This window comes from Mustela nivalis, assembly GCF_964662115.1.
Source record: "Mustela nivalis genome assembly, chromosome: 19".
NCBI classification, from domain to species: domain Eukaryota; kingdom Metazoa; phylum Chordata; class Mammalia; order Carnivora; family Mustelidae; genus Mustela; species Mustela nivalis.
The window spans coordinates 22,048,249-22,073,884 of NC_139038.1; the positions used below are offsets into that span (position 1 = coordinate 22,048,249).

General features: G+C 48.2%; 1 protein-coding gene across 4 annotated transcripts in view; it reads left to right on the top strand.

Annotated features, from left to right (window-relative positions):
- Nucleotides 1–25,636, top strand: part of PRKCB (protein kinase C beta) — a 322,427-nt gene that overhangs the window by 113,129 nt on the left and 183,662 nt on the right. For all 4 annotated transcript variants that reach the window (XM_082714812.1, XM_082714813.1, XM_082714811.1 and 1 more), the window contains exon 3: nt 22,846–22,928. In XM_082714812.1, the coding sequence (XP_082570938.1) occupies nt 22,846–22,928 (83 nt within the window). The remainder of the gene's footprint in view (nt 1–22,845; nt 22,929–25,636) is intronic.

Here is a 25,636-nt window from a genome sequence, read left to right on the forward strand (position 1 = left end):
CTGGGATTGGTGTAGGGATGTATACATCTCTGGCTTTTTGCATATGTTTTTCTTATTCTGGACCCCTCTCTGGCATATTCTTTGGTGAGCTGCCTGCCGTTTGGAGCTTCGCTTCCACGGGACTTCTAGCCTGATGACCTTTCTCTGCCAAGTCTGGCTTAGATTCCCTTGCCTGTGCTCCCCTGGGCTTTAGATCCTCTACCCCTGTGCTTCTGACTCACACTCGAACGACCCGTTCCGTTGTCTGTCTTTCGCATCAGGGCAGGGCCACCTCTGTCTTGTCTGCCATTATATCCTCGGCAGTCCAGACCTAGGATGACAGAGCTAGTGTCAGACAAACCAGAGCTGGAATCTAGTCTGTACCCCTTCTGAGCTGTGAGGGCCCAGGTGTGCTCCCCCTGCCCTCCGCGGCTCAGTTTTCTCATCTCTAAAATGGACACAATGGCGGTGCTTGGGTGGCTCAGTTGGCTAAACCTCCAACTCCTGATTTCGGCTCAGGTGATCTCAGGGTCATGAGATCGAGCCCTGCATCAGGCTCCGTGCTGGTTGTGGATCCTGCCTCCCACCCACCTCTCCCCCTCCCCCAGCATGTGGTGTGTCTCTCTCTTTCTCAAAATAAAAGAAAACAAATTAAAACAAAACAAAACGGAGAGAATGATTCCTCACTGAGGCTCCGCGAGGAATATGCGGCGATCTCACAGAAGTACGAGTGCTAAGCATCGACTCGGGGCAACCTATGATTATTTCTACATAACTACGAATATTTATTGTACCTTCTCCAGTGTCTAGCACATACAAACGCTCAACAAATGGTAGCCCTTATTAGTAGCCTAGAGCAGAACCGGAAGCAGGGTGGGGTTCATTGGATAGTTGAAACGTTCATTTTGAAAATTGAAAGAAACAAACCAAAGGAGCCTCTGATGCTTCTTCCTTTGTCGCCCATCAGTTAGGAGTGGCAAGCTTGTTATTTCCCTCGAGGTGGGGAGGGCAGTTTCAGCTGGGGCCTGGAGGCCATCCCCCTCGTGCAGGGAGGTGGTCTCTTCTGATGTCACTGGGGGGGCCCAGAGAGGGGGAGTGTCGCCAGCACTCCTCTGCCTGTGTGATCTAAGGGGGGTGGCTTGGCCTCTCCTGGGGAAGAGCCTCATTAAGGTTAGCGAGGGGTGTGTTTCCGAGGACTTCCAAGGGCTTCCTGGGGCTGCCACAAAAGGCCTTCGGTTTCCTCATTTTGTCTCAAGCAGCTGTTGGTGATGTCTACATGATGTAGGGGGATGGGTCCTCCCAGGGCGGCGCTCATCAGAGCTGCTCGACCGTCACCATCACCAGAAACCAGAGCAGCACCTTCCCTCTGGTTCGTCACGCACCTGCGAGTGACAGCGTGCTTGCACTTTGTGTGCGTTGGGGCCATGCTGAGGAATGAAGGGGTTACGGGGCCTCTGTACCCGTCCGGCGAGATACGGTAGCCACAGGCCCCTTGCACTGCTCCAGCTTCACGCTTCAGCAGAATTAAATCAAATGACCAAATTCAGATTCTCAGTCACACCAGCTGCTGTTTCGGTGGACGACGCCGTTCTGGAAGGTTTCTGTCCTTGCCCCAGATTCTCCTGGACGGTGCGGGTCTAGGGTGGGGTGGGGCACCGTGGCTCATGGCTCCATGGACTGAATTTGCAAACACAGTTTTGTGGGAACACAGCGGTGCCTGTTTGCGTGGGATCTGCGGCCGCGCCTGCGCTACAGGGACAGAACGGCATCTTTTCTCGACAGCAACCGTGTGGTCTCTCGGGGTGGAACGGAATCACTCTTTCATCCTCGAAGAAGTCTGCCGACCTCTGGTTTAGAGCATTGCCTGGCGCTTGGTAAGCGTTTAAGGAAACGATCACTATTTTTTAATTTATATAAAATCGAGTAACTTCTCTAAGTAACCTTTCAACGTGTAGGTCTTGTTTTCTCCATTCTACACGAGAGAACCGGGACTGGAGTTTTAACGGGAAGTTTCGGGAGGGCCAGGACCTCAGCAATCTCGTTTATCATTTACCCTGATATCTGGGCAGGGTGGCGGGGGCACCGCCTGGCACCTGACCGACATTCAGTACACGCGTGGTGTGCAGGGAATGAATGAATAAATAAACAAATGGCTTCCTGAACAAATAGAAAAATCCGATCGGCTCCACTGTACCGATGAGGAAACCGAGACCCGTTAGAGAGGAGCTGCCTCGTCGGAGGGCGCTGTAGCCGGTGCGGAGTGTAGAGCTGAGACTCCGGCTGAAGCTGGCTGCTGTGGTCTAACCCTTCTGCTCTCCTGCTCCGCTCCCTCTGGAAGCTGCCCCTACGGAGAGCGTCCGCCCGCCGCGCCGCAGCCAGACTTGTGTTTAGCGTGGGCTTGTCCTCCTCCAGCTGCCGACTTCAGTCCTTGGACTTGAAGCTCCCTCTCAGATGCCGTTGGCACCGCAAAGCCGTGCGGCGGAGGCACTGGGTCTGAGCAGATCGGCCGAGCAGGAGAGATCCCTCTTTCGGTCTCTGAAGCCCAGATGTCCGCGTTGACGCCCTCTGGGACTTGCCGTATTACTTACCAGCCAGACTGAGGGGCCCGTGGGGGCATCATTAGCCACTAAGCAGAGGCTCAGGGGTACACAACGTTTGAAGCACCTTCTCAGATGGCTTCTGGACAGTCTGCTCCACGTGGCTCCCGCTAACCGAAGCTGAAGGTGCAGCAAATGAACCCGGTCCGTCACCGCTTCTGGCCACCAAGTCATGAATTCTATCTCTTGCGCTGGGAGCGTTTTCTTTAGGGCTCTGAAGACTAGAGCTGTGAGATCTCTGTTATCGGGCTTTCTTATCTGGTATTTATTTTTTTTTAAAAAAGATTTTATTTATTATTTATTTGAACAGACAGAGATCACATGTAGCAGAGAGGCAGGCAGAGAGAGAGGAGGAAGCAGGCTCCCTGCCAAGCAGAGAGCCCGATGTGGGGCTCCATCCCAGGACCCCGGGATCATGACCTGAGCCCAAGGCAGAGGCTTTAACCCACTGAGCTACCCAGGTGCCCCTCTGGTGTTTATTTTTATGTGCTGTGGGGCTGGACCGCCTGGGTTTGAATCCTGCCTCCCCCGCCTGCTGCTGCGGAATCTTGGATAAGTTCCCTCCTCTTCCTGTGCCCCGCCTTCCTCTTCTGCTCGGGGAGGATGGCAGCGGGACCTACCACAGGGCCGTCAGGAGGATTCAAGGAACCAATATGCGTAGAACATCTCGAAGATGCTTGGCTCGTGGTGCTCTCTCCAAAAAGGATGATGACGACGACAGTGGTGATTCCCTCTGCTGATCTTTCATTTCCGAGGAGGAGGGGGACTGTGTCCTGCCTGCCTTTAAATCTCTCACTAGATGTTGGGGGTCTCAATCTTGACCTTCGGCAGGGGCCTGGAAAGGAACTTAATGAGGGAGCGAAGCCGGGTGGGGATTCTGTGAAATGGAGAATACAAGTTTGTCTCAAAAGGAAGCTATTACTCATTCACTCTGAGTGTGTTCATTGAGCATCGCGCACGTGCCCACTCCTGTTCTGGACGTGGGGATACAGCACTGAACAAACCCGACGAAATCCCCTGCCCTCTTGGACTTCACATATTAGCGGATCATGTCCAACTGCTCCATCACTGTAGGAGAATATGGACCCATTGTTGCTCTAACTTCTAATTTTTGGAAAGAAAAGCCAGCAACTTGGATTTTTAAAAATCATAAACTCTCCTACTGTGCTATTGGCCATGGTTCCCATGCAGGGAGAATCCAGGAGCCCAAAGGCCACTGGTTTGCAGCCCCTGCTGTGATATAGTCCTCCAGGGGCAGTGAGGGGTTGGGTGCCTCTGCTCTGCACAGCGGCAGCTGGCCGGACCTCATTCAAGGTCATTGGCACAGAGTGACTCCTTCCTCTCCCACATACAAATCCTTGTGGCTTTTTCTGCCCACAGTGCAGATGATGCGCCACGCTGCAGACTGTGGGCAGCCGATCCGAATATTCCTTCTCTCGTCCTTCCCTTGGACGACAGCTGTGGCTGGGTTCCCAGCCCCCAAAGAGCAGATGACAAGGGCACAGAAGCAGCTTCTTTGTCCTCACCTGCAGGGAGTGGTGTATGGGGGCGGGGCATAGGGTGGTGGGGGCGATCTGGAGAAAATGCAGTGGGTCGGTGAAGCAGCCTTTGGAGGCAGAGAATTAATTATCTTTGTTGCCTGACTCTATTAGAAGTGGAGAATCGATCTGAAAGCCTGTGTGGGCAGGGCTCGTAATAGGACTGAGGAGCATGGAACTTTAGGGAGCAGTCAGGAACAATTTCTAGCAGCAGGAGGTTTCTGGAGAGTGAGCAGCGCGATTTCCGGAAGAATGTAAGAAATAGTCATAGAGCTCCTTTTTGTTTGGTGTTGTGCACAGTGGTTGAAGTGCTAGCCTTTCCACATGGTTACCTGTAAGTGGATTGTGTGCTCTCCGGTTTGCCTTAGTCCCCACCACTCCCTATTGTACTTTACCTACTTGCTTGATTCCTTGATGTTACTGACCTTGCCTTCAGAGGACTTGGGACTGGTGCCTCCTGTTTTGCGGAAGGCTGCTTGACAGAGTGCATGAGTCCATGGACTCCAAGCTCAGACCCACCTGTCAGATCTGGCTTTTCCCAGGGGTGTGACTCTGGACAAGTTGCTCCATTTCTGTGACTGTACCTCTCAGGATCCCAGCAGGAAGCAGAAACCACTGGGGTGGCTTTCATGAAGAAAGCTTAATGATGGGATTGTTTAACACCTGTTGGGAGGAAGAAGCAAGTGGAGGAGGGCCCTGTAGAGCTACGGATTAAGGGACCACCCGCAGGAACGGTGGTCCTGGAGGGAGGCAACTGCTTCCCAAAGGCAGCATCAAGGCAAGGAGCAAAGGGAAGAAATACTGCAGCCTCTCTTCTCTCCAGTCACCTGTTGGTCCCACCCATTGGCTGAGCCCAGGTGGAAAATGGGTTAATTTTGCAGGGGTCAGCCTCGCTGGGCTCAGATGACAGCAGAGTCCGGTGAAGGATGGATCTAGGAGGGAGAATGAGGGGAAAGCAGCACACTGATGCTCAGTTTCCTGATTTTGAAAGGGGAGAACAATACGGCCGCCTAGCGCGAAAAGTTATTGGGAGAGTGAAAGTCCTCACTCAGGGACGTGCCTGGTAAATAGGAAGTGCTTAATAAATGCTGAGGCTCATTATGGCTCTTAAGCTGGTTCTAGGGAATAAGGGTCCAGAGGAAGGAGTTCTTCACCCTCCTTTCCCTGCGGTGGTGACCTGGGATGAGTGGTTCTTTGCGGTGGGTGGGGGGTAAGTATAAGGCGGAGAGGCAGTGGGTAAGAACAAAGCGTCTGCCATCTGGTGGCCTCGGTTTTGGCCCAATAGTCACCGACTGAGAGGTTACTTGACTTCTCATGCCTCATTTTCCTCATCTGTAAAATGGGACTTTTAGTAATATTTCCTGTGTCATCGACTGATGGGGGTTAAATGAGTTCATCTACGTAAAGAGCTTTGGACCACGCTTGGCACATAGTAGACAGTGTATCCATTTTCTTAGTTATTCTTCTATTGTTGCCTTCTCTCTCTTCTTCCTCCTCTTTCCCCATCTTCTTCTCCTTCATCATCATCATCATCATCATCATCATCATCATCATCATTTATCACCACCCTGGGTTAACTCCAAGCCGAACTGACCTGTTGTCAGTAGAAAAATTTGCCACTGGATGGCGTCCATCCCGCCCGTCCCCTCGGAGCTTCATTGATCATCCCATTATCTTCTCATCCTCCCACAGAGATGATATTTCAGGGAGTGATTGACAGACGTGTGAGTGTGTACGTGGGGAAGGGAGGGCTTGTGCCTGACTCTGGGGACACAGCGCTTTGTTATGCAGAAGAGTTTGCCTGTCATCCCACTACGGTCCCCTTCCTTGAAAAGTTCCAGGCTATTTTTGAAGCCCTCACGGCTCACATGTTCCCTTCTGCATCGTGTCAATGCCAGGAGAGAAAAATTGGAACCTTTTGGCAGAGGATAAAGCAGAAGAGATTTCAGAGTGCATGGAAGGATGAGTGTAGCTCCCATGACAGGGTGTTCAGACGTGACGGGAATGCTGAGTTTCGAGACTGCGGGAAGCTTTCCTATTGGTGTTTAGCCCTTGTCGGGTTTCTGGGGAAATCAGTCGAGGTGCCAAAGGTTAATGGCATCTCTGAGAAGGCACCAAGCGGTGGAAACACCTCTTGGCCCCTCACGCGTATACATTCTGGGAGATCAGCAAAGGACGCTGGGAGTGGAGAGGGTAGCTGCCCCACGTCCTGGGCTCTGGGGCACAGGGTTCTGAAGAGAGAAGTGCCTGGCGATGGAGGGAAACACATCAGGGCCGGGTGCCTGGGAGCTTCGACGCTGTGCTCGGAACGCGAAACCACATCCTGGGGCCCAGCTGCGCGTGTGCCGGAAGGCGGGTCTGAAAAGTGAAGGCGCCACACCCACACCTTTGGCACATTCATTGCTCCCTCCTCTCCTTCCTGCAAGGGCAGACTATGACTTTGGAGACCGGTAGACCTGAGGTCTCGTCCCTCTTCTGCCTCTTACTAGATCTTTACTCATGGGCGAGTGGCTTTAAGATTCGGGAATCCTTAGGAATCCCCATTTCCTTATTTGGAAGGATCATTGCAGCCCTCACGAGGTTAGAGGCCAAGGTGGCCTGGGACCCCCGGGGCTCAAAAACATGTTTGCCGAACTGCCCCTGTTGCGTTAAATGCTCCCAGCGGTCCCGATGGGGAGGATAGAAAGACCTTCTCTTCACAGAGGAGGAGACTGAGACACAGAGTGGCTTGTCCACTGCACAACGGGGTAAGTAGTGGTTAGGGCTCAGCCAATCCTCTGGAGTCCCGAGAGCAGGTCTGAGTGTTCTCTCAAATGTAAAATAGGGGGATAATAACTGACTTCCTTTCTTCTCTGGTACTTTTGAAGGTTACTTGGGATGGCCCAATAAACTCCAGATGGGCTTGGGGTACAGTAAGCGCTCAGGAACGTACCCGCTGCTCTGGTTCTTAGCAGGAGTAGTGAGAGTCGGGTAGTCATTCTAGCTGTGGTGGGGATGGTGATAGTAGGGTTCCACCCCCTGGGACCCCCGTGGCTTTGTGAGTGCCGACGTCTCAGAGAATCGCCAATCTGATCTTCGTTCTTTTCCTCTGCTCCTCCGAGGACAGACACTGTCTAGTTATTCTCTGATGCTTTTTCCAGGACCGCCATCCTCCGCCCTTCTCTGCCCTGTCCGGGGTCCTGGGACGTAGACTTCTGTGCACCGCCTCTCCTGGGCTCCTTTGCTGGGCTGACTTTTGTGTGAGTGAGGCCAGTGGGAGAGGGCAAGCAGAGCCTGGGGCTGGGGAGGAGGGAGAGCTTGAGGTATTGTCCCCCTCCATGTCCTCCCTCTGTCTCTGGGCTCCCGCCGCCATGACAGCTCCTGGCAGGTGGCCCCTCTTCTTTGGTCCCAGTGCTCACTGGGTTCTTGTTACCCCGTTTCATTAGATTATAGCCATAGGTGTGGTGACAGCTTTCCACAGTTGCTAGTGTCTTTAATTGAACATCTAGGGTGAATTCCATTTCCTGCTGAGACCCCCGACAGGCAGATTAAAAAAAAAAAAAAGCCATGTATTGGATTGTTTCCATTCTAAGAAATAAAGCGGTACACAGCTTCGGAAGCCAAGTGGCTGTCTTACAAAGTTAAACAGAGTTCCTGTATGACACAGCGGCTCCATTAACCAAAGTAAATTGTGTATCCACCCGAAGACATATAAATGAACGTTTGCAGCAGTTTTATTCAGAAGAGCCAGAAACTGGGGGCAAAAAAAATAAAAATAAAAATAAAATAAAATAAATAAAAAAATAAAAAACTCCCCAAACATCAATTAACAAACAAATGAACAGATAAAGAAATGTTGGAGGAACAGTATCACGAGATACTACTTAGCAGTAAAAATGAACTAATTACTGATACCGACAACTGCATTATTAATCATTACTAATCAAGATGTTATTCTTGATTGAGAGCAGACACAAAATAGTCCATATTGTATGATTCCATTAATCGGCACTAGGAGAGAGCTGCTCTGTGGATGTCGGGGGTGGGGAGTGGGGTGAGGGCCTTAACTGGAAAAGGGCACAGGCGCATTTTTGGGGTGGTGTGAGCGTTCTGTATCCTGATCATGGTGCCAACTACACGGGTATAACTCATCTGTCAAAAACTCATCAAACTATACATCTAGAATGGTATATTTTCTCTTGTATTAGATGAAACCTCATGAAATTGATTAAAATTTATGTTTACTTTTATTATCTTAAAATACGAAGGAAATACAGAGTTATTAAAAGAACAAAACCTGCAAGTCCTTATAACCAGAGATCACCGCCGCTGTTAACACTTCATGTTTCCTTCTAGGTGTGGTGTTTTTTTTTTTTTTTTTCCTGCTTTTCTGTGTGTAGATCTTCCACCGTGAGCTTGTCTCATTCAAGTAAAACAGAAAGCAAGTGGAAAGTATCATGAGTACATTTTTGCTATGACTTTACTGGGCGTCAGGGCACCTGGGATGATGGTGAGAAGGTCTTGTCCTGTAGACACGAATATTTGGAGAGGAAGGGGGCGTACAGGGGAAGCAGGTGTGTGTGTGGGGGGGCATGGTCATTGGCTTCAAATCTCTACCAGTCAGTCAAATCATTGAGCTCCTTTATGTACCAATACTAGGATATGATAGTGAAAAAAAGCACGTGGTTTTTGTTTTGTTTTGTTTTGTTTTGTTTTTAAAGATTTTGTTTATTTATTTGAGAGACAGCGAAAGAAAGCAGGCACGAACAGGGGTAGAGGCAGAGGCAAAGGGAGAAGCAGATTCTCCACTGAGCAGAGAGCACGACACGGGGCTCGATCCCAGGACCCCGGGATCATGACCTGAGCCGAAGGTAGACACTTAAGCGACTGAGCCACCCAGGTGCCCCCTTCCTGTGCAGTTTTAAGAACTTCAGAATAGTAGAGTTGTCTGTAGGAGGTGGAGAACTTTTTGTCCTGGAGGTGTGCAAGGAAAGCTTGGGACCGTCTCTTGGGGATGTCATAGGAAGGATTCTTGCATCAGGATGGGGTGAGATCAGATGTCTTTGAAGTGACTAGGGTTGTTTGGTTCTTTGTAAGTGACAGAAATGGACTCTAGTTGTCTTAAAAAAAAAAAAACAAACAGCTGAAGCATCAGGGGTACCACATTCGCACAATACCAGGCCTTAGAAAGTATAGGGTTCAGGGCCACTCTCAGGTCTAGATGGCAGGAACTGAGCAACCTTTGCCAGGCGATACTATTGATTCAAGAATCAGATTCCTAGGAGAAAGAGTGTGATTGGCTGGTGTTGGGTCACGTGGCCAAGCCCTTGGCCCCGGGGAGAGCTGCAGCCTTGACTGATAGATACATCAGGACTACGTACAATGGAGAAGGGCTGGTTTCCCAAAGGAAAATCAATATGCCAGTTCCCAGAAGAAGGGGCAGTGCGTGCTGGGCAGGCAAAACCAACAGATACTCTGTATAACATCCATGGCCCTGTTTTTGATTTGGTGATTTTTACAAATACTCACATAGAAGCCCCCCCACCCCTCCACCCCCACCCCCAGCCAAACTGCTGGCAGAGTTGTAAGCTAGAGAATTCAGCTTTCTGTTTGCTTTTAAATAGAGTGACTTGGGGGACTGAGATTGATAGGAATTGATTTATTTCTGGGTTTCAAGTCACCCAGCTCCCAAGACACAATTTGGTGGATGTGACTCATTGTCATGTCAAGAAAGGCTTTGGCCTTAGGGCTCTGTGGTCACCCCTTCACATGCAGGGGTAGGAGCTAGAAGTAGGCAGATGGTGTAAATCACAGTTGCATCAGCGAGGAGTTTGTGCCCATCCCACCAGCACTTACAGAAAAGAAACCCAAGCAACAGGTGTCTGTGGATAAAGGAGACTTGTCAATTGGTGTATCTCCTTACAGAGCAAACTCTTAGGTGTACTCCCCTAATTCTAGGGCTGCGCTATTTATAGGAATTAAGGGAAGAGTGAGGCACTATATCCCCACCTGTCCTCGATTCCCCCAAATAGACTGATTGAATTGAGTGCTCTTAATACCAGACCCCTAATTAAAAAAAGGAAAGAGTTTATGTATAGGAATACATGGAAAACGGGAGAGAATAGGGGACCTCACCAGCCAGTCTCCAGCTTCTCACCTTTTGGTTTATTAGTCAGAAGTCCCTTGGTCTGAAGGAACAGAAACCCAATTCAAGTTGGTTTAGGCAACAAGGGAGTTTAAGACTTACGTAGAAATGTTGAGGGGTGGGGATTCAGGCCTGGGTGGATCCAGGTGCTCATATGCGGCCATCAGCGATCTCTTAGCCCTGCTTTTCTCTTTGTTGGACTCACTCTCAGAACAGATAATAAAGGTGGCAGATGTGGACACAGTCCCTACCAGCTTAGCAATACTTCCGGAAAGAACATCCTCTTTCCTAATAATTCCAGCAAAAGTCCTGAAACTGATTCTCCCTGGGGAGCTTCGTCTCATGCCCATCCCTACGTCCACCCTCCGGGAGCCAGAAGGTGAAGACCACCTTAGGTGGATCGCCGCAATTGAGGGTCAGAAGGGGACAGTTTTCCAAAGGGGAAGAGACACAAAGGATGGACGCTGGTTAGGCAGAGAAAAGAGACACCCACAATACTTGGTTTCGGGAGCAGCTCTTCTGATCTGCGTGCGCTCCTAGGGCTAGAGATGCCTGGTGAATGAAGGGATGTTGATATTTTCACTTAGGCCATGCCATTATGTCCTGCTGCCCCCACCTTTGGGGCCTGATCAAAAGGGGAGAGGCCAAGGGGTCAAGAACAGCCTCCACGTGTCATCCGAACCAGCCGGATGCTCCCAGCTGCTGTCCTGCCCTGGGGTTTGTAGAAGGGTTGGGGGGGGTGGTTTTCTTCTCATGGGTTTACTGACTTCTGAGGCCCGTTATTTCCTTCTTGTTGGTTCCACTGGTTTATCTTGCTTAGTTAAATAAGTCTGGTAACGCTCTAAAGGAAAACATTCCTTTCCTGCCACTGTTGACTGGGTAGCGTGGTTGGCGCTTCTGCTTTTGTGTTCTGAACCCCCAACCTCTGTAGGGCTTGGCTCTTGATAAACAAAGTTTGCTCTTGCTTTTCCCCCTCTTGCGGGAGGAAATCACCATCCTCAGAGCTTTAGGAATTCCCTGTGAGACCGGGTAAAGAAACAGAATAAAATGCAGTTGCAGGACCAGAACAGTCCGGAACAGGCCTGCAGATGTGTCAGTTTGGGGGGAAGCCTCAGTAGGGGTGCAGATCAACATACTTCTCAGCATTGGAATCACCTGGGGGGCTTTTTAAATGTACCCGTTCTCCAACTGCCCCCCTACCCCGTCCCTGCCCCCTGCACCTTTTCGCACTTAATCAGAATCTCTGGCGGTGGGTCCTGGGCCCTGATATGTTCTTAAAAATTTCAGGGGACTCAGTGTCTCCAGGGCTGAGAACCTGTGGTATAGAGTTGAATCACGTGGGGAAAACAAAAGGGACAGAGATTTAGGGGGAAAAAAAAAAACCAACAACCAAAAACCCAAAAAGGAAATATAGAATGTCTCACTCCACATATAGGTATCACGTGGGCTCACACATATGCAAGGAATATTTCTAGAAGGACACACAAGAAACTGGAGAGAACAGTTCCCTCCAATGATGGAGTAAAGTAGTGATTCTCAACTGTGTGCGCCTCTGCAGTGTTTGCGTTTGAAACCGTAAGCATGGCATTCCGTTTTCAAAAGAAATTCTCACCGCGCACTGTTTATCCTTTGGCCAGCGCCGTCCAACGCGACTTTCTGCGATGAGCGTCCAAGATGGTACTTGCTCACCACATGTGACTCTTAAGCACTTGAAATGTGGTTAGTGTGAACGAGGAACTCAATTTTGAATTTTACCTGATTAATTTAAATTGGCATAGCCCCATGGGACCAGTTGGACAATGCCGCTTCCGGCAGCGGGGCAGCCAGGGAATGTGTCGGAGAAGGGAAGTAATATAAAGAGTGCATTTTCAGAGCATGAATAATTCTCAGAGGGCATAGGCTCACTGGGGTAGAGGACAGCAGGTAGGAATCTCACCGACAATACTTAGTATCTGTTTGGCACTTGTTGTGTCCATACACTATGCTTAGATTTATTCATTCAATCCTTGTAACAACTCTGTGAGGAAAGTACTGTTGATATTTCTATCTTCTAGGCTAGGAGACGGAGACAGAGCAAGGTCAATGGACTCATTCAAGGTCATAGAACTGATAAATACAGCCTGGTGTCGAATCCTGGCAGGTTGGCTGCCGGGCTTATCTGGCGAACCCCTCTAACCTCGAAGGAAATAAATGAACCTTCGTTGAGCACTTACTTTGTGTCCTGCTTCTGTGCATTTTTTTAAAATGAAGATTTTATTTATTTATTTGAGAGAGCGAGAGAGCACGAGAGTGGGGAGGGTCAGGGGGAGAAGCAGACTCCCCGCTGAGCAGGGAGCCTGAGGCGGGGCTTGATTTTGACCCCGAAATCACGACCTGTGCCAAAGGCAGATGCTTAACCAGCTGAGCCACCCAGGTGCCTCACTTCTGTGCATTTGTACATGACGTCTCATTCAGATTTCACAGCGGCACGGGTAACCTCGTCTCCTTTGGAAGAGGCTGTGGAAAACTTCGGCGCCTAGGGGTGAGCTGTCGAGGTGGACTCCTTTGTTTCTGGGGAGCCCAGTTAAGGCTCGGTGACAGGAGTGCCTGTCTGAGTCACGAGGGACAGTTAGGGTGGCATCAGCGGGGAACGCACGGGAAGATATGGCACAAAAGATGTTGCGAAGGAAGATTCAGTAGGATTTAGCAACTGACTGGATGGCGGGGGTGAGGAAAGCGGGGGAGGATTTCTTCTGGAACAGTGAGGGAGATGACAAACAGAAATGCAGCGACACCGTGTTAAGTGGCGTGTGGGCTCCAGAGGAAGACAGACCCGGTTTCAAACACAGACGATGCCATGGACACGCTGGGTGCCCTCGGGCATCAGCCGCCCTGTCGATACCAACGCAGGTCAGCACGTGGTCCTCACAGGGCTGTGGCATGGTTCAGGTGACAGCCTGGGTGTGACGGCCCTTCGTGACCTCAAGTGGCATGACCGCGTTGGGTCAGTCTTCTGAAAGCCAGGGAGCCAGGGGTTGGGTGGAAAAGAGGCCTTGGATGGCAGAGACGGTTCGGGACAACCTCTGGGGGAGCGCCACCTCATCCTGGGCGCGAGGCCGAGTTCCATGCCTGTGGATCAGCTTCGACTCCACAGGAAAAAGAGATCCTCTCCAGTCTTTGCAAAGCGAGATTTGCCCGCTGGTGGCTCCGACCCGAATGACCCTTTCCACTGCGCTCGTTGTGTTTGTCGTCTCATTAGAGCTTCTGCAATCGCCCTTCTGAGAGTAGATGCTTATTCCCATTTTGGAGAAGACAGACAGAGGCTCCGCGAGGCGGGGTGAAGAGCTTCAGCTTCTCGCTGGGAAATGTGGGTTCACACCTACGTCCAGTGGATCCCACGGGCCTGGCCTGGAACTCTTGGCAGAAGACAGGATTTTCTCCCTCGAAAGCTGGTTGTTTTGGAGGTCTCCTGAGACAGATGGGAGTTGAGAAAAGGCCCGAGGCCCCATCTCTTTCTTTTCTCACCACAGATACCTGCAGCCAGGGCTGCAAGATTTCTGTCCCAGGGGCATGCGGATTCAGGGACAAAGGCTGCTTGGAGGAATGTCCGCTTTCCATTGGAGACCCCAGTGAGAATAAGGTAGTAGGGAAGAATCAACTCCAAAGAGAAAAAAAAAGAAAAAGAAATTTTGATGACTTGATTCAGTCCTTTTGGGATGCAATGAATAAATTACAGTGGCTAGAACTGGGACTTGGGGGGTGGGGTGCGGTGCGAAACGAAGCTGGCGTCCCAAGGCGTTCTTGCGGCAGATGCTCTGGAGAAGTTTCCTGGGTCTTCTGCTTCTGGGATCAACTGGGACATTGTTTTCCTGTGGCTGCTGTAGCCAGTTAGTGCCAACACGGTGGCTTATGATGACACAGATTTATAATCTTATCATTCTGGAGGTCAGAAGTCTGAAAATGGGTCTTATGGGGCTAAAATCAAGGTGTGGGCAGGGCTACCTTTCTTCTGGATGCCCCAGGGGACAATCTGTTCCTTGCCTTCTCTAGCTGCTGGAGGCCACCCACACTCCCTGGCCTGTGTTCCTTTCCAGCAAAGGCGTCATCACTCGAAACCTCTGCTTCTGTTGTCACATCTCCTCCTCTGACCCTCCTGGCCCCATCTGGTAAGGACCCTTGTGATGACATTGGTCCATCAGTATAATCCAGAATAATTTTCCATCTCAAGATCCTTAATTTAATCCCACCTGCAAAGTCCATTTTTAAAAAAAATATTTTATTTATTTATTTGACAGGCAGAGAACACAAGTAGGCAGAGAGGCAGGCAGAGAGAGAGGGGGAAGCAGGCTCCCTGCTGAGCAGAGAGACCAATGTGGGGCTCTATCCCAGGACCCTGGGATCATGACCCAAGTTGAAGGCAGAGGCTTTAACCCACTGAGCCACCCAGGCGCCCCCGCAAAGTCCATTCTTCCCATGCAAGGTAACATCTCTACATTCCAGGGATTTGGATGTGGATATGTTTGATGAGGGTTGAGGGGAAGGCATTCTTCCATGTACAAAGCTGGCCAGGGACCTTCCCGACCTAACACGGAATAAGGGAGGGGTGGAGGTGGACAGAGCTGGAGCTTTATCTCGTTGTCTTCTGGATTTGAGTGGCAGTTCCCCCTTTTAGACAGGTCCTGCCTGCATTCTCAGACATTGTCATTGCTCACCTGGCCTCTGGCATTTGAGTTGGTGACTCTGTTGTGTCATCCTAATAAAGCATGGCTACAGGCTGGCTTCCAAAGGCTGTAGGCTGCAGGCTTTTAACTTCTGCAGAGCAAAGAGCTGTTGAATAAACCATGAAGCCTCGAGGAATTCTTGGCTCCTACCAGGTACCTGTTTGAAAGTAGGACCTGGTGCGACTTTCATCAGCTCAGTAAGTGTTGTCTCTTATTTAAGCAAAACTGGTTTTACCCTGAATTTGCCAAACAGAAATGAGGGGGTGTTTATTTGTATCACAAAAGGATTTAGTTTGTTTCTTTAAATAGCCAGCCCTACTACTTTTCTTTATAGTGTTTTAGTTAATGGGGAATTGGATTTGCACAACTTTGATAAACACAGTGTAGACAGGAAGTTCATCCACCAGAAGCTCATCAGCTTTCCAGTATGTTCCCAGCTTCTCCATAGGGTATGTGCCCTACAGGATAATCAAATCACTTGGCACTTTGATTCTGCCTTGCTGAGGATGGATTATTTATTTTCGTGGCTCACTGGATGGCTGCGTTCAAGAGACCTTGACAGTGGCTAGTACCACTACCCCCGTCCGTGTCCGTGGTGGTGGTCATTGCAAGGCCAGCTGGGAGCTACGTGCACCACGAGGTTGACCGGGCTTTCTTCTTTTTCTATGGCTGATGGTAATCCATTCTTTTGTTTATTCACTCACAAAGTACTGGTTTACTAAATACCACTTATATATTGGAATTGGAGCAGATGCCAGGAAAGTAGAGCGGATTCCCCTCTCCATCAAAGGGACTGAGGATGTTGAAGACCTTAATGGATGGTTTAGATGTTTGGAAGAAAGACTGACAAGATGACTGGTAAATGGTGGTGGTGGGAAACAGCTTCTCTAAACAGTCCCGGGGGCGAGAAAGAAATGAGAACCATGATGGGCAAACTGACTACAAGACTCTAAAGAAAAGTAGCAGGGTTGGCTGTTTAAAGCTTAACAGTGGCAACTCTGTATTAAGACACAGGATGCTGGGGCACCTGGGTGGCTCAGTGGATTAAAGCCTCTGCTTTCGGCTCAGGTCATGATCCCAGGGTGCTGGGATCGAGCCCCGCATCTGACTCTCTGCTCCGCAGGGAGCCTACTTCCTCCTCTCTCTCTCTCTCTGCCTACCTGCTCTTTCCCTCTGTCCAATAAATAAATAAAATCTTAAAAAAAAAAAAAAAGACACAGGATGCCACCAATGCTGTACTGGTGAGGGAGGTTTTTAGCCTTAAAATGTTTAATTTAAAAAATTGTTTCTGAAGATTTTATTTATTTGTTTGAGAGAGGGAGTGAGAGAGAGGGCACAAGCTAGGGGGGAGGAAGAGGAGAGGCAGAGGGAGAAGCAGCTCCCCACTGAGCAGAGAGCCCGATGTGGGGCTTGATCCCAGGACCCCGGGATCATGACCTGAACCAAAGGCAGCTGCTTAACCCACTGAGCCACCCGGGTGCCCGTAAGATCTTTAATTTTTCATGAAGAAGGGTGGGAATACGTGAACTGAGCAGTTCATTCAAGGCGCTTGAGAAAGAACAGTAAGTAGCAGCAGGCCTTCGTTGAATACTCAGGACGTGCCAGGCACAGTTCCGAGCCTGGATTAACTCATTTAATTCCGACAACTTCCCTATGATATGGATGCTTTGTTATCACCCTCATTTTCCAGAGAAGAAACTGAGGCACAGGGGAAAAGGGAATGCACCTGAGTATTACGGTTTGCAAATGTTGCAGGATCCAAGCCAGGCCGTCTGACTCCCAAATTCATACTCCTAACCAGGAAGTCATACACGTACAATATGAGTAAATAGTACAATTAAACTAAGCGGGACAAATAAAAGTACAAATAGCAATGAATAATGTAGGGGTAAAAAAAAACTGCAGTTGAACTGAGAAATATATCCATGTATTTAATGGTAGAAAAGGGGATGTCTGGGTGGCTCAAGTCAGCTAAGTTTCTGACTTTTTTTTTTTTTTAAAGATTTTATTGATTTATTGGACAGACAGGCAGGCAGGCAGAGAGAGAGGAAGGGAAGCAGGCTCCCGGCTGAGCAGAGAGCCCGATGCGGGGCTCAATGCGGGGCTGTTCGATCCCAGGACCCTGGGGTCATGACCTGAGCTGAGGGCAGAGGCTGAACCCACTGACCTACCCAGGTGCCCCAAGTTTTTGACTCTTGATCTCAGCTCAGGTCTTGATCTCAGGGCCATGAGTTTAGGCCCTGTGTTGGGCTCCACACTGGCTGTGGAGCCTACTTAAAAAAAAAAAAAGACTATCTAATGGTAGAATAATAGAACAGACGACGAAGGGGACAAGACAAACCTCTGGAAAAAAAAAAAGCGAGACTCCCTAACAATACACGGTGAGGAAGGGATGAGAAGGGATATTTCATCATCCCAGGTGAGCACGCACGGGGTACACATATTGAGAAGAACACCATGGACGGTTTCCAAGGCAAATAACAATGGCAAGAGTTAGTTTGAGAAGAGTGAAGCAGGAGTCAAGCTGCGAAAAGCTCAGAATGGACTTGTTTTGCTCCCTTTTGTTCCACAGTGTTCTGAAAGTTACCGACATGGAAACAGGAGAAGAGGGAAGAAGATGAGGAGAGAAACGAGGCTTATCTATCAGAGAGGGTAAAGGAAAAATATTGTAAATGGAACTAAGGTGATTCTCCACCTGGAAAACTCAAGGAAAGCAATCAGAAGCCCACCAAAACCTATTAAGAAATAAAAAAAAGTGTACAAAATAAGTATATTGCTTCTCTATGTGTCAGCCACCACCAGTTGGAAAACAAAATGGGAGACAAATGTCCAAATCACAATCACCTAAAAAAAGGTTCCCTCCTCTAATACTGAGTGAGATATGTATAGAGAAAATCAAAGACTTGGCCGGGAGACATGAAGTCAGATTTTTAACAAGGGGACACCCTATTCCTCAGAGAAAGACTCGTGGTGAACGTGTCAGCTGTCTGGAATTTAATTTCTAAGTTTGAGACAATTTCAGGCAATGTTCCGGTGAGTGTTTCTTTGTCAGTAAGGCTTGGGCTGGGGGCTTGACTAAACGTAATTCCAATAAGAATTCCACTGGTATTTTTAAAAGCCTTGTAAACCGATTCTAGAGTTCACTTGGAAGAATAAACACGCAGTGATTGCCAAGAAAATGTTGAAAGTAAGGATAATGAGAGAGGACTTGCCCTGCCAAGATATAACATATTCTAAAGCGACTATAATTAAAACCCATATTGCCGTACTCCAAGACAGAGCAGTGGAACAGAACAGAAGGCCCAAAGACAGACCCCAGCGTATATAATTATTTAGGGTATAATAAAGTTGGCATTTGAGATCAGTGGGGAAGGGACTGGTTATTCAATAAAATGTATTGGGACAATTGATTACCTATTTGGGAAAAAAAAAAGTGGCAAAGCAGATTCCCAGTGCACATCAGGTGGCATGAAATTACAGATGGATTAAAGGATTTAAAGTGCAAGTCATGTAGAAAAAGAAAAGAATAATATTTATATGAAATTGGGGCATGTGGGAAGGGCATGTGCTCCCTGCTGAGCAGAGAGCCCGATGAGGGGACCCTGAGATCATGGACCTGAGCCGAAGGCAGAGGCTTAACCCACTGAGCCACCCAGGTGCCCCCTAGGTGCCCTTTTTGTTCTCAATGGTTAACACGCATATTCAAACTTAAAATGCCTTACATGGGGTTTCTCAATATCTAGAACCTCTTGAGGAATGAGACAAGACTCTTAGTGCATCTCCATGCTTTGGACCTTCTCCCACCCCCATTTCTTATGACTTAGTTTCTTCCCCCTCTCCTCTCCCTGTGTGTGTGTGTGTGTGTGTGTGTGTGTGTGTGTGTGCCTGTGTGTATTAAAGTTTTTTAATTTTTAAAGTAATCTCTACACCTAGCATGGGACTCGAACTCACAACCCAGAGATCCAGAATCTGCGCGCTTACCAACTGAGTCAGCCTGGCACCCCTCCCTCTTTGTTTTCTTGTCCTTTCTTTCACCACTTTTGTTTCTACCTCTTTTCATTTGTTTTGGTTATTGTTTTGCGAGGTGTATATACTCGAGCACTTCTTTTGTGGGAAGTAAGTTTTTTAAGTCCTTGTATTTTGGAAATGTCTTTACTCTGGACCTTCTCTGGAATATCAGTTTGGCTTTGTATGAGGTTTTAGGTCAGAATGACTTTTCCTAAACCTTTGAAGATACTGCTTTATCATATTCTAGAATTCAGAACTGCAGAGGAGAAATCTGATGCCAAATTATTTTTGTTCTTATATATACAATGGAAAACTATGCAGCCATCAAAAGGAATGAAATCTTGCCATTTGCAACGACGTGGATGGAGATAGAGGGTATTATGGTGAGTGGAATAAGTCAATCAGAGAGAGACAATTATCATATGATCTCCCTGATATGAGGAATTTGAGAGGAATATGAGGAATTTGTTGGGGATAGGGAAGGAAAGAATGAAACAAGATGGGATTGGGAGGGAGACAAACCATAAGAGACTCTGCATCTCACAAAACAAACTGAGGGTTTCTGGGGGTAGGGAAAGGGTGGTTGGGTTATGGACACTGGGGAGGGTACGGGCCATGGTGAGTGCTGTGAAATGTGTAAGCCTGACAATTCACCAACCTGTACCCCTGGGGCAAATAATACATGATATGTTAATAAAAATAATTAAAAAAAACTATTTTTGTTCGGTTGCTGGTAATCTTCCCTCTGTCCTCTTCCTGCCCCTGCTGGACATGTTGGAATGATCTCAGATACCCTCACCCTCACTCTTTTCTTCCTTCATTCCTATGGATGCTTGATAATTTCATAGAGTTTAATGACTCAAATTCTTCTTCAGCTTCGGGGAGTTTCCTTTTTCTGTTTCCTTTGATTACACCTTCACTCTTCTCTCTTGAATCTCTTTAGATGGGTATTACATTTTTGGCTCTCTTGTACAGGTTTTGCAGCATTTCTTTGATTCCTTCCCACCCGTTTTGGGGAATTCTGGGACAGTCCCTCAATTTAGACTTCCAGTTTGCCAAGTTCTTCTTTAGCCATGCCCATTCGGTTCCCCATCCAACCCCCGAGTTTCCAAACTGGGCAGTAATATTTTTCATCCCCTGACCCGTGTTTACCTTTGACTCTTGATTTTGTTTCAAAATGGGAGTAGGGTTGTTTTAGGTGATTATGTAACTAGTCTATGCTCCTGGTAAACGTTTTGAATGATGTAGAAAAATGTAAGGTCATAAGTGAAAATGATGGGTATTCTGTGAAAGGGAGCTCTATGCAAAATGACCTCCAAAGAACAAGGCCAAGTCCAGTTTGACAAGAAATGATTTAGTCAGGTGACTTAAGGACAGAAGCAAAACAAGTGTGTGGCTGCAAAACAAGTAGATCTCTACCTCGCCTCCACCCCTCCATAGGACTTGTTTTTATGGCCCCAGAAGCTGGGGAGTCCGTGTTGGTATTACATCTTGGAGATGCTCAAGGATAGTTGTGTGTCATAGCCATATCTCCAGAGCACATCAAGGACATTATGTTCCAGTGATGTACTTGAGGTTGTGTTTAGACAAGAAAGAACGAACAAGGCTAGAGATGGTGTTCAAGAAGACTTCAGGTCACAGAGTTGTCATTGTGGCAGATTTGTCCAGATGTCATCGGTCTGGTTCACATGATCGGCAATCCTACTGCCAAGAGATAATCAACACTGGCTTCTGTTGACCACTGTTCATAAATTTCTCTCAAGATTCATAGATCTATAGGAACAGAGGGACACACACACACGGACACACGTTCACGATTTGACAAAAATAATCTTTTTCTTAAAAGGTTTTATTTATTTATTTGACAGATAGAGATCACAAGTAGACAGAGAGGCCAGCAGAGAGAGAGAGAGAGGAGGAAGCAGGCTCCCTGCCGAGCAGAGAGCCCGATGTGGGACTTGATCGCAGGACCCTGAGATCATGACCTGAGCCGAAGGCAGAGGCTTTAACCCACTGAGCCACCCAGGTGCCCCAACACAAATATCTTTTTACAAAGCATATATGACTTATAAAATGCAGTAGCTATTAAAACAGAAAGGGGAGTAAGCAAAGGCAAAAGAAATTGGCCCCTTTGGACCTCTTCTTGGTTTCCAAACATGGGAACTTAAGAATTTTTGTATTGTGGAAAATACCAAACATTTATTAAGGTAGATAGCTTAGCGTAATAATCCTCATGTGTCCATCACTCGGGTTCAAGTAATGATCAGTCATGACTAGTTTTTATTCCAGCTATAATCCTCCCTTTCTCCTTCTTGTCATACTGAATTTTTTTTTTAAGTGGGCTCCATGCCCAGTGTGGAGCCTAATGCAGGGCTTACCCTCACGCCCCTGAGATCAAGACCTGAGCTGAGATCAAGAGTCAGATGCTCAACCACCCAACCAACCAAGCCACATACATGCCTCCCCAAATTATTTTTTTTAAGATTTTACTTATTTATTTAAGAGAGAGAGTGTGCGTGAGCACACGTTTGAGCAGGGAGAGGGGCAACAGAGGAGGGAGCATTGCTGTGTATTAAAAAAAAATTTCTTTTTTTCTGATTGCTTCCCTGTGATGTCATTTAACACATGCCTCTGTCACTTGCATTTTCTGTAAATTGGCAATTGGATCAAAAGGCTTGCACCGATTCGGGTTTGATTACTTCAGCAAGAGTACCTCGTAGGTGGCGGAGTACTTCCTGGTACTTTGATCGGTAGGCAGGTCGAGTCTTCTTGTGATGTTGCCCAGGTCCCTTGTCTCTTGAGACGTCGTCTTGAGCTTTCCGGGCCTGTTTTCATTTGCTGAGAATGTTCTTTGGAAAGATCCTGAGTTGGTTGTGTGGTTCTACAGCATGGGATCCTCTAGGATCCCACCAATTAGATTTAGTGAAAGTAGATTTAATATAGTCTCTGACTGGGGCGCCTGGGTGGCTCAGTAGGTTAGGCCTCTGCCTTCAGCTCAGGTCATGATCTCAGGGTCCTGGGATCGAGCCCCACATCGGATTGGGCTCTCTGCTCAACGGGCAGCCTGCTTCCCCTTCTCTCTCTGCCTGCTGCTCTGCCTACTTGTGATCTCTCTCTCTGTCAAATAAATAAATAAAGCCTTATATATATATATATATATATATATATATATATATATATATATATATATATATATGTATTTATATATATAGTCTCTGACCTCCCCTCCCCCCAAGCGGTAGAATCCCCCACCCCACCCCCCGCCCCCCGCCAGGTGGGGGAGCCATATTCTAGCTGCCTCTAACTCATTGACGTTCAAATATATGTATGGGTGTATTTGGTTGCAAACTACTTGAGTAACAAAGACACACTGCAGGTTTTTCCTCCACTCTTGCAGTCCTTTGGCATTGCTTCTGGGTGAGAGAGGGCCACAGGTCTGCCATGCCTGCTCGCTCTGATTTTCTGCCTGGCCCCTCGTATCATGCATGTCTCTCTGAGCATGATTCTAGTGTTTAAATATATGCACTCCTTGTGCATTCTGGACCTAAACCCAAGCCGGCTACTATTTCATGCCGATCTAAGAAACCACATCCTGTTTCAAAACCAGCACAAGACCTGACAGCTGAAGGGATCTTTGGGGAGGGGGTGGAATTTTGAGCATTTGTGATCTTCTGAACCCGGGTTACCTTTAGAAGTTGAACGGATTTGTAGGATGCCACAGCAGAGTGGTTGCTGCAAAGGGCAAGATGGGGAAGCTGAAGCCATTGTTCATTCTGCTGTAAGACCTTTCTTGTTGTGAAGTCCAGGTGTAATGATTCCCCCCCCCCCCCGTTCCCTCTCTTCCCCACTTGCCCCTGCCCCCCCCCCCCAACTTCCTACCCTTCTTTTCTCTTTTGCAGTCTGCTGTTTCGTCGTGCACAAGCGGTGCCATGAATTCGTCACCTTCTCCTGCCCAGGTGCCGACAAAGGCCCAGCCTCTGATGTAAGTATCGGGTGCTCGTCCCCTCTCTCCAGCCACGGTCAGGGCATCCTTTTGGGTAAAGAAGGCTGTGCTTAGACCCCCACCCCAAAATGGGGGGGCTGTTCATATTCCAAAACATGGGGTGGTCCCTATAGCCTCTGCAACTTTTTTCATTTTAACAGGAAGGACAAAACAAAACATTTTGGGAGCGGGGTTGGACAGTAGGGCAAACCAGCTGCTTCCCCTACCGTGATATTGCTAAATGTCTTCATCTTTACGGCAGGGGCATGGAGAGTGGTGGTGAGATGCTAAATTGGTCCTGCTGTTCTTACAAGGTAGTTAGGGTGGTACCTTAAGATGCACTTTACAGCTCTTTGTTAGCAAATTCTTGATACCAGGGCCCAAGAATTAGGAGGAAAATGGGTTTATCCTGCTGCCATGAATCCCAAAGCCTGGCTACTGTTGGTGGGGCAGGGGATCCTTCTGGGTAAAACAGGCAAATAAATTTTATTTTAATCAGTATGAACTTACTTTAATATGGATTAGAAAATGTATCTAGTAGATTTTCTAGTAGGTTTTGAACTTATGGTAGAGAAAGAAAATTTCCTACCCAAGTAAAAGTCAGGTTAAACAAAAGATAAATTGGTTTAAGGAAACTCTTTTTTTTTTTAAGATTTTATTGATTTATTTGACAGAGAGAGATCACAAATAGGCAGAGAGGCAGGCAGAGGAAGGAAGCCAAGCAGAGAGCCTGATTTGGGACTCGATCCCAGGACCCTGGGATCATGATCTGAACCAAAGGCAGAGGCTTTAACCCACTGAACCACCCAGGTGCCCCGGTTTAAGGAAACTCTTAAGTGAATGACCCCATGGGTTCTATAAGGATATGGCAAAAGCCTTGGTTTAAGTTTGTCCAAAGCTTGTGGTACATTTTTGATTACCTCCTCAATAGCCATTCCTGGCCCTTGCTCTCTTATTTCTGGCAGAGGCCGCCTCTCATGCTAAAAGCTGGAAATGCCTGATACTTGCATCCCAGGCTCCCCTGTAGTTAGTGAATGATCATGTGACCCAGTCCTACTCAGGGGGACCTTGGGGGAAGTCTGCGCAGAGCTTTCAAGAAAGACTTTCCTTTCTGACGAGGGTGGACATCCCTTCCTTTTTCCTGTTGGGTATTTTTTTTTTTCTCTGTTGGGTATTTTTGTGTGAGGATGCAATGGATGGGGTTGTAGCAGCACTTTTGTGTTAATGAGGGAGATGTACTTGCCTCCTGAGCATGGCAGAGTGGAAGAGTCGAAAGAACCCGAGTCATTGATGACATTGGTGAGCTGCTGAGCCCGCTGTGAGTTCTCTTATACCCAGACTGCATATGTGAGATAAGAAGCTCCTCTTGGTAAAGTCTCATTTTTGGGGGGTACTCTTGTCCACGTTGCTGAAACTGCCCTGGTAGACCTTTCCACCATGCACGCTCCTCCCTTGTCTCAGTGATGAGCTGCGTTCAGCAGACTCCATGTGCAGCTCTCACTCCTGGTTCTCTGATTTTGTTCCTGCTTTGGCTCACCTTTCTGGAATTTTCCGCATTGGCATGGTCTTCATTACTGGTCCTGTCCTTACCCACTTAGACATGACAGCGGACAGCTTGCCAGAAGTGAGTGGTGACTGCCTTCTGTCATTGCATTTGTGGACTGTTGTTGTCCTTCTGTAAGTGGTCATCTGCCCTTTCACTGCAAATCAGGGATATAACTGTCATCCTAGCAACACGGACACTCTGGAGCTTGGACGACAGTCCCTTTGCTTGGAAACTGGTACTTGGGTTTAAGGATCCCATGGAGCATGAATGATGAAAGCCCTTCCAGATTTGTCTGCAGAGATGAAGATGGGGCTGTTCACCGTGTTCTCTGAGACCACGCTTCATGGCCCTTTTAGTGTAATTCTGTCTCTCATCCCCAGGAAAATAGGCAGGGAGGTTTGGGGGGACAGGCTGGCTCCATTATAGAGCTCTGAAGGTTCCTGCAGCCTGAGACTTGAGTCTCATACGGCAGCCAAGAGGACGGTGTTTCCTGTATCTGGTCTAGGTTCATTGGCTTTTTGTGTTACCGGAGATAGAAACTCCACTCAGCCTGGTTTATGAGGAAAGGGAAACTTTTGGTCCCGGAAGCTGAAAAGCCCGAGGGTAGACTGGCCTCAGACACAGTGAATCGAGGTGCTGAACTTACTTCCTCCCTTCCTTGGCTAGGCTTCCTGTCTTGGTTTCAGTTTTAGGAAGGCTTGCTTTGCTCCTAAGGGAGGGTGATGCCTGAGATACCTATGGTCTTCTGTCTCCTCCATGACCAGAGCTAACATATCATCATACTGCGCTTTACCTGGAGCCAGAGGGATGGTTGCTCTGATTGGCCAGGTCTGGTCAGGTGCCTACGCCCTGGCGAGGAAACCCCGCGTGACCACCCCATGATTTTAAGAGTCAGGGAGGCATGGTCCCTCAGAGAACTAGGGAAGCAGAGTGTACTGGCTAAAATCGTGGACTGTGGATGGCGCCAGCTTGCCTAGGTTCTGATATGTGTGACCTTGGGCAAAAGCAAAGTACTTAACTCTCTGTGCCTGAGATCCTTCTGCTGAAAAATGGATAAAATCATCGTTCCCATCTTCTAGCCTTGTTAGGAGGGCCCAGTGGGTTCATGGCAAGAGCCAAGCATTTGAGGATGATGATGGCGGTGATAATGATGAACAGGGAA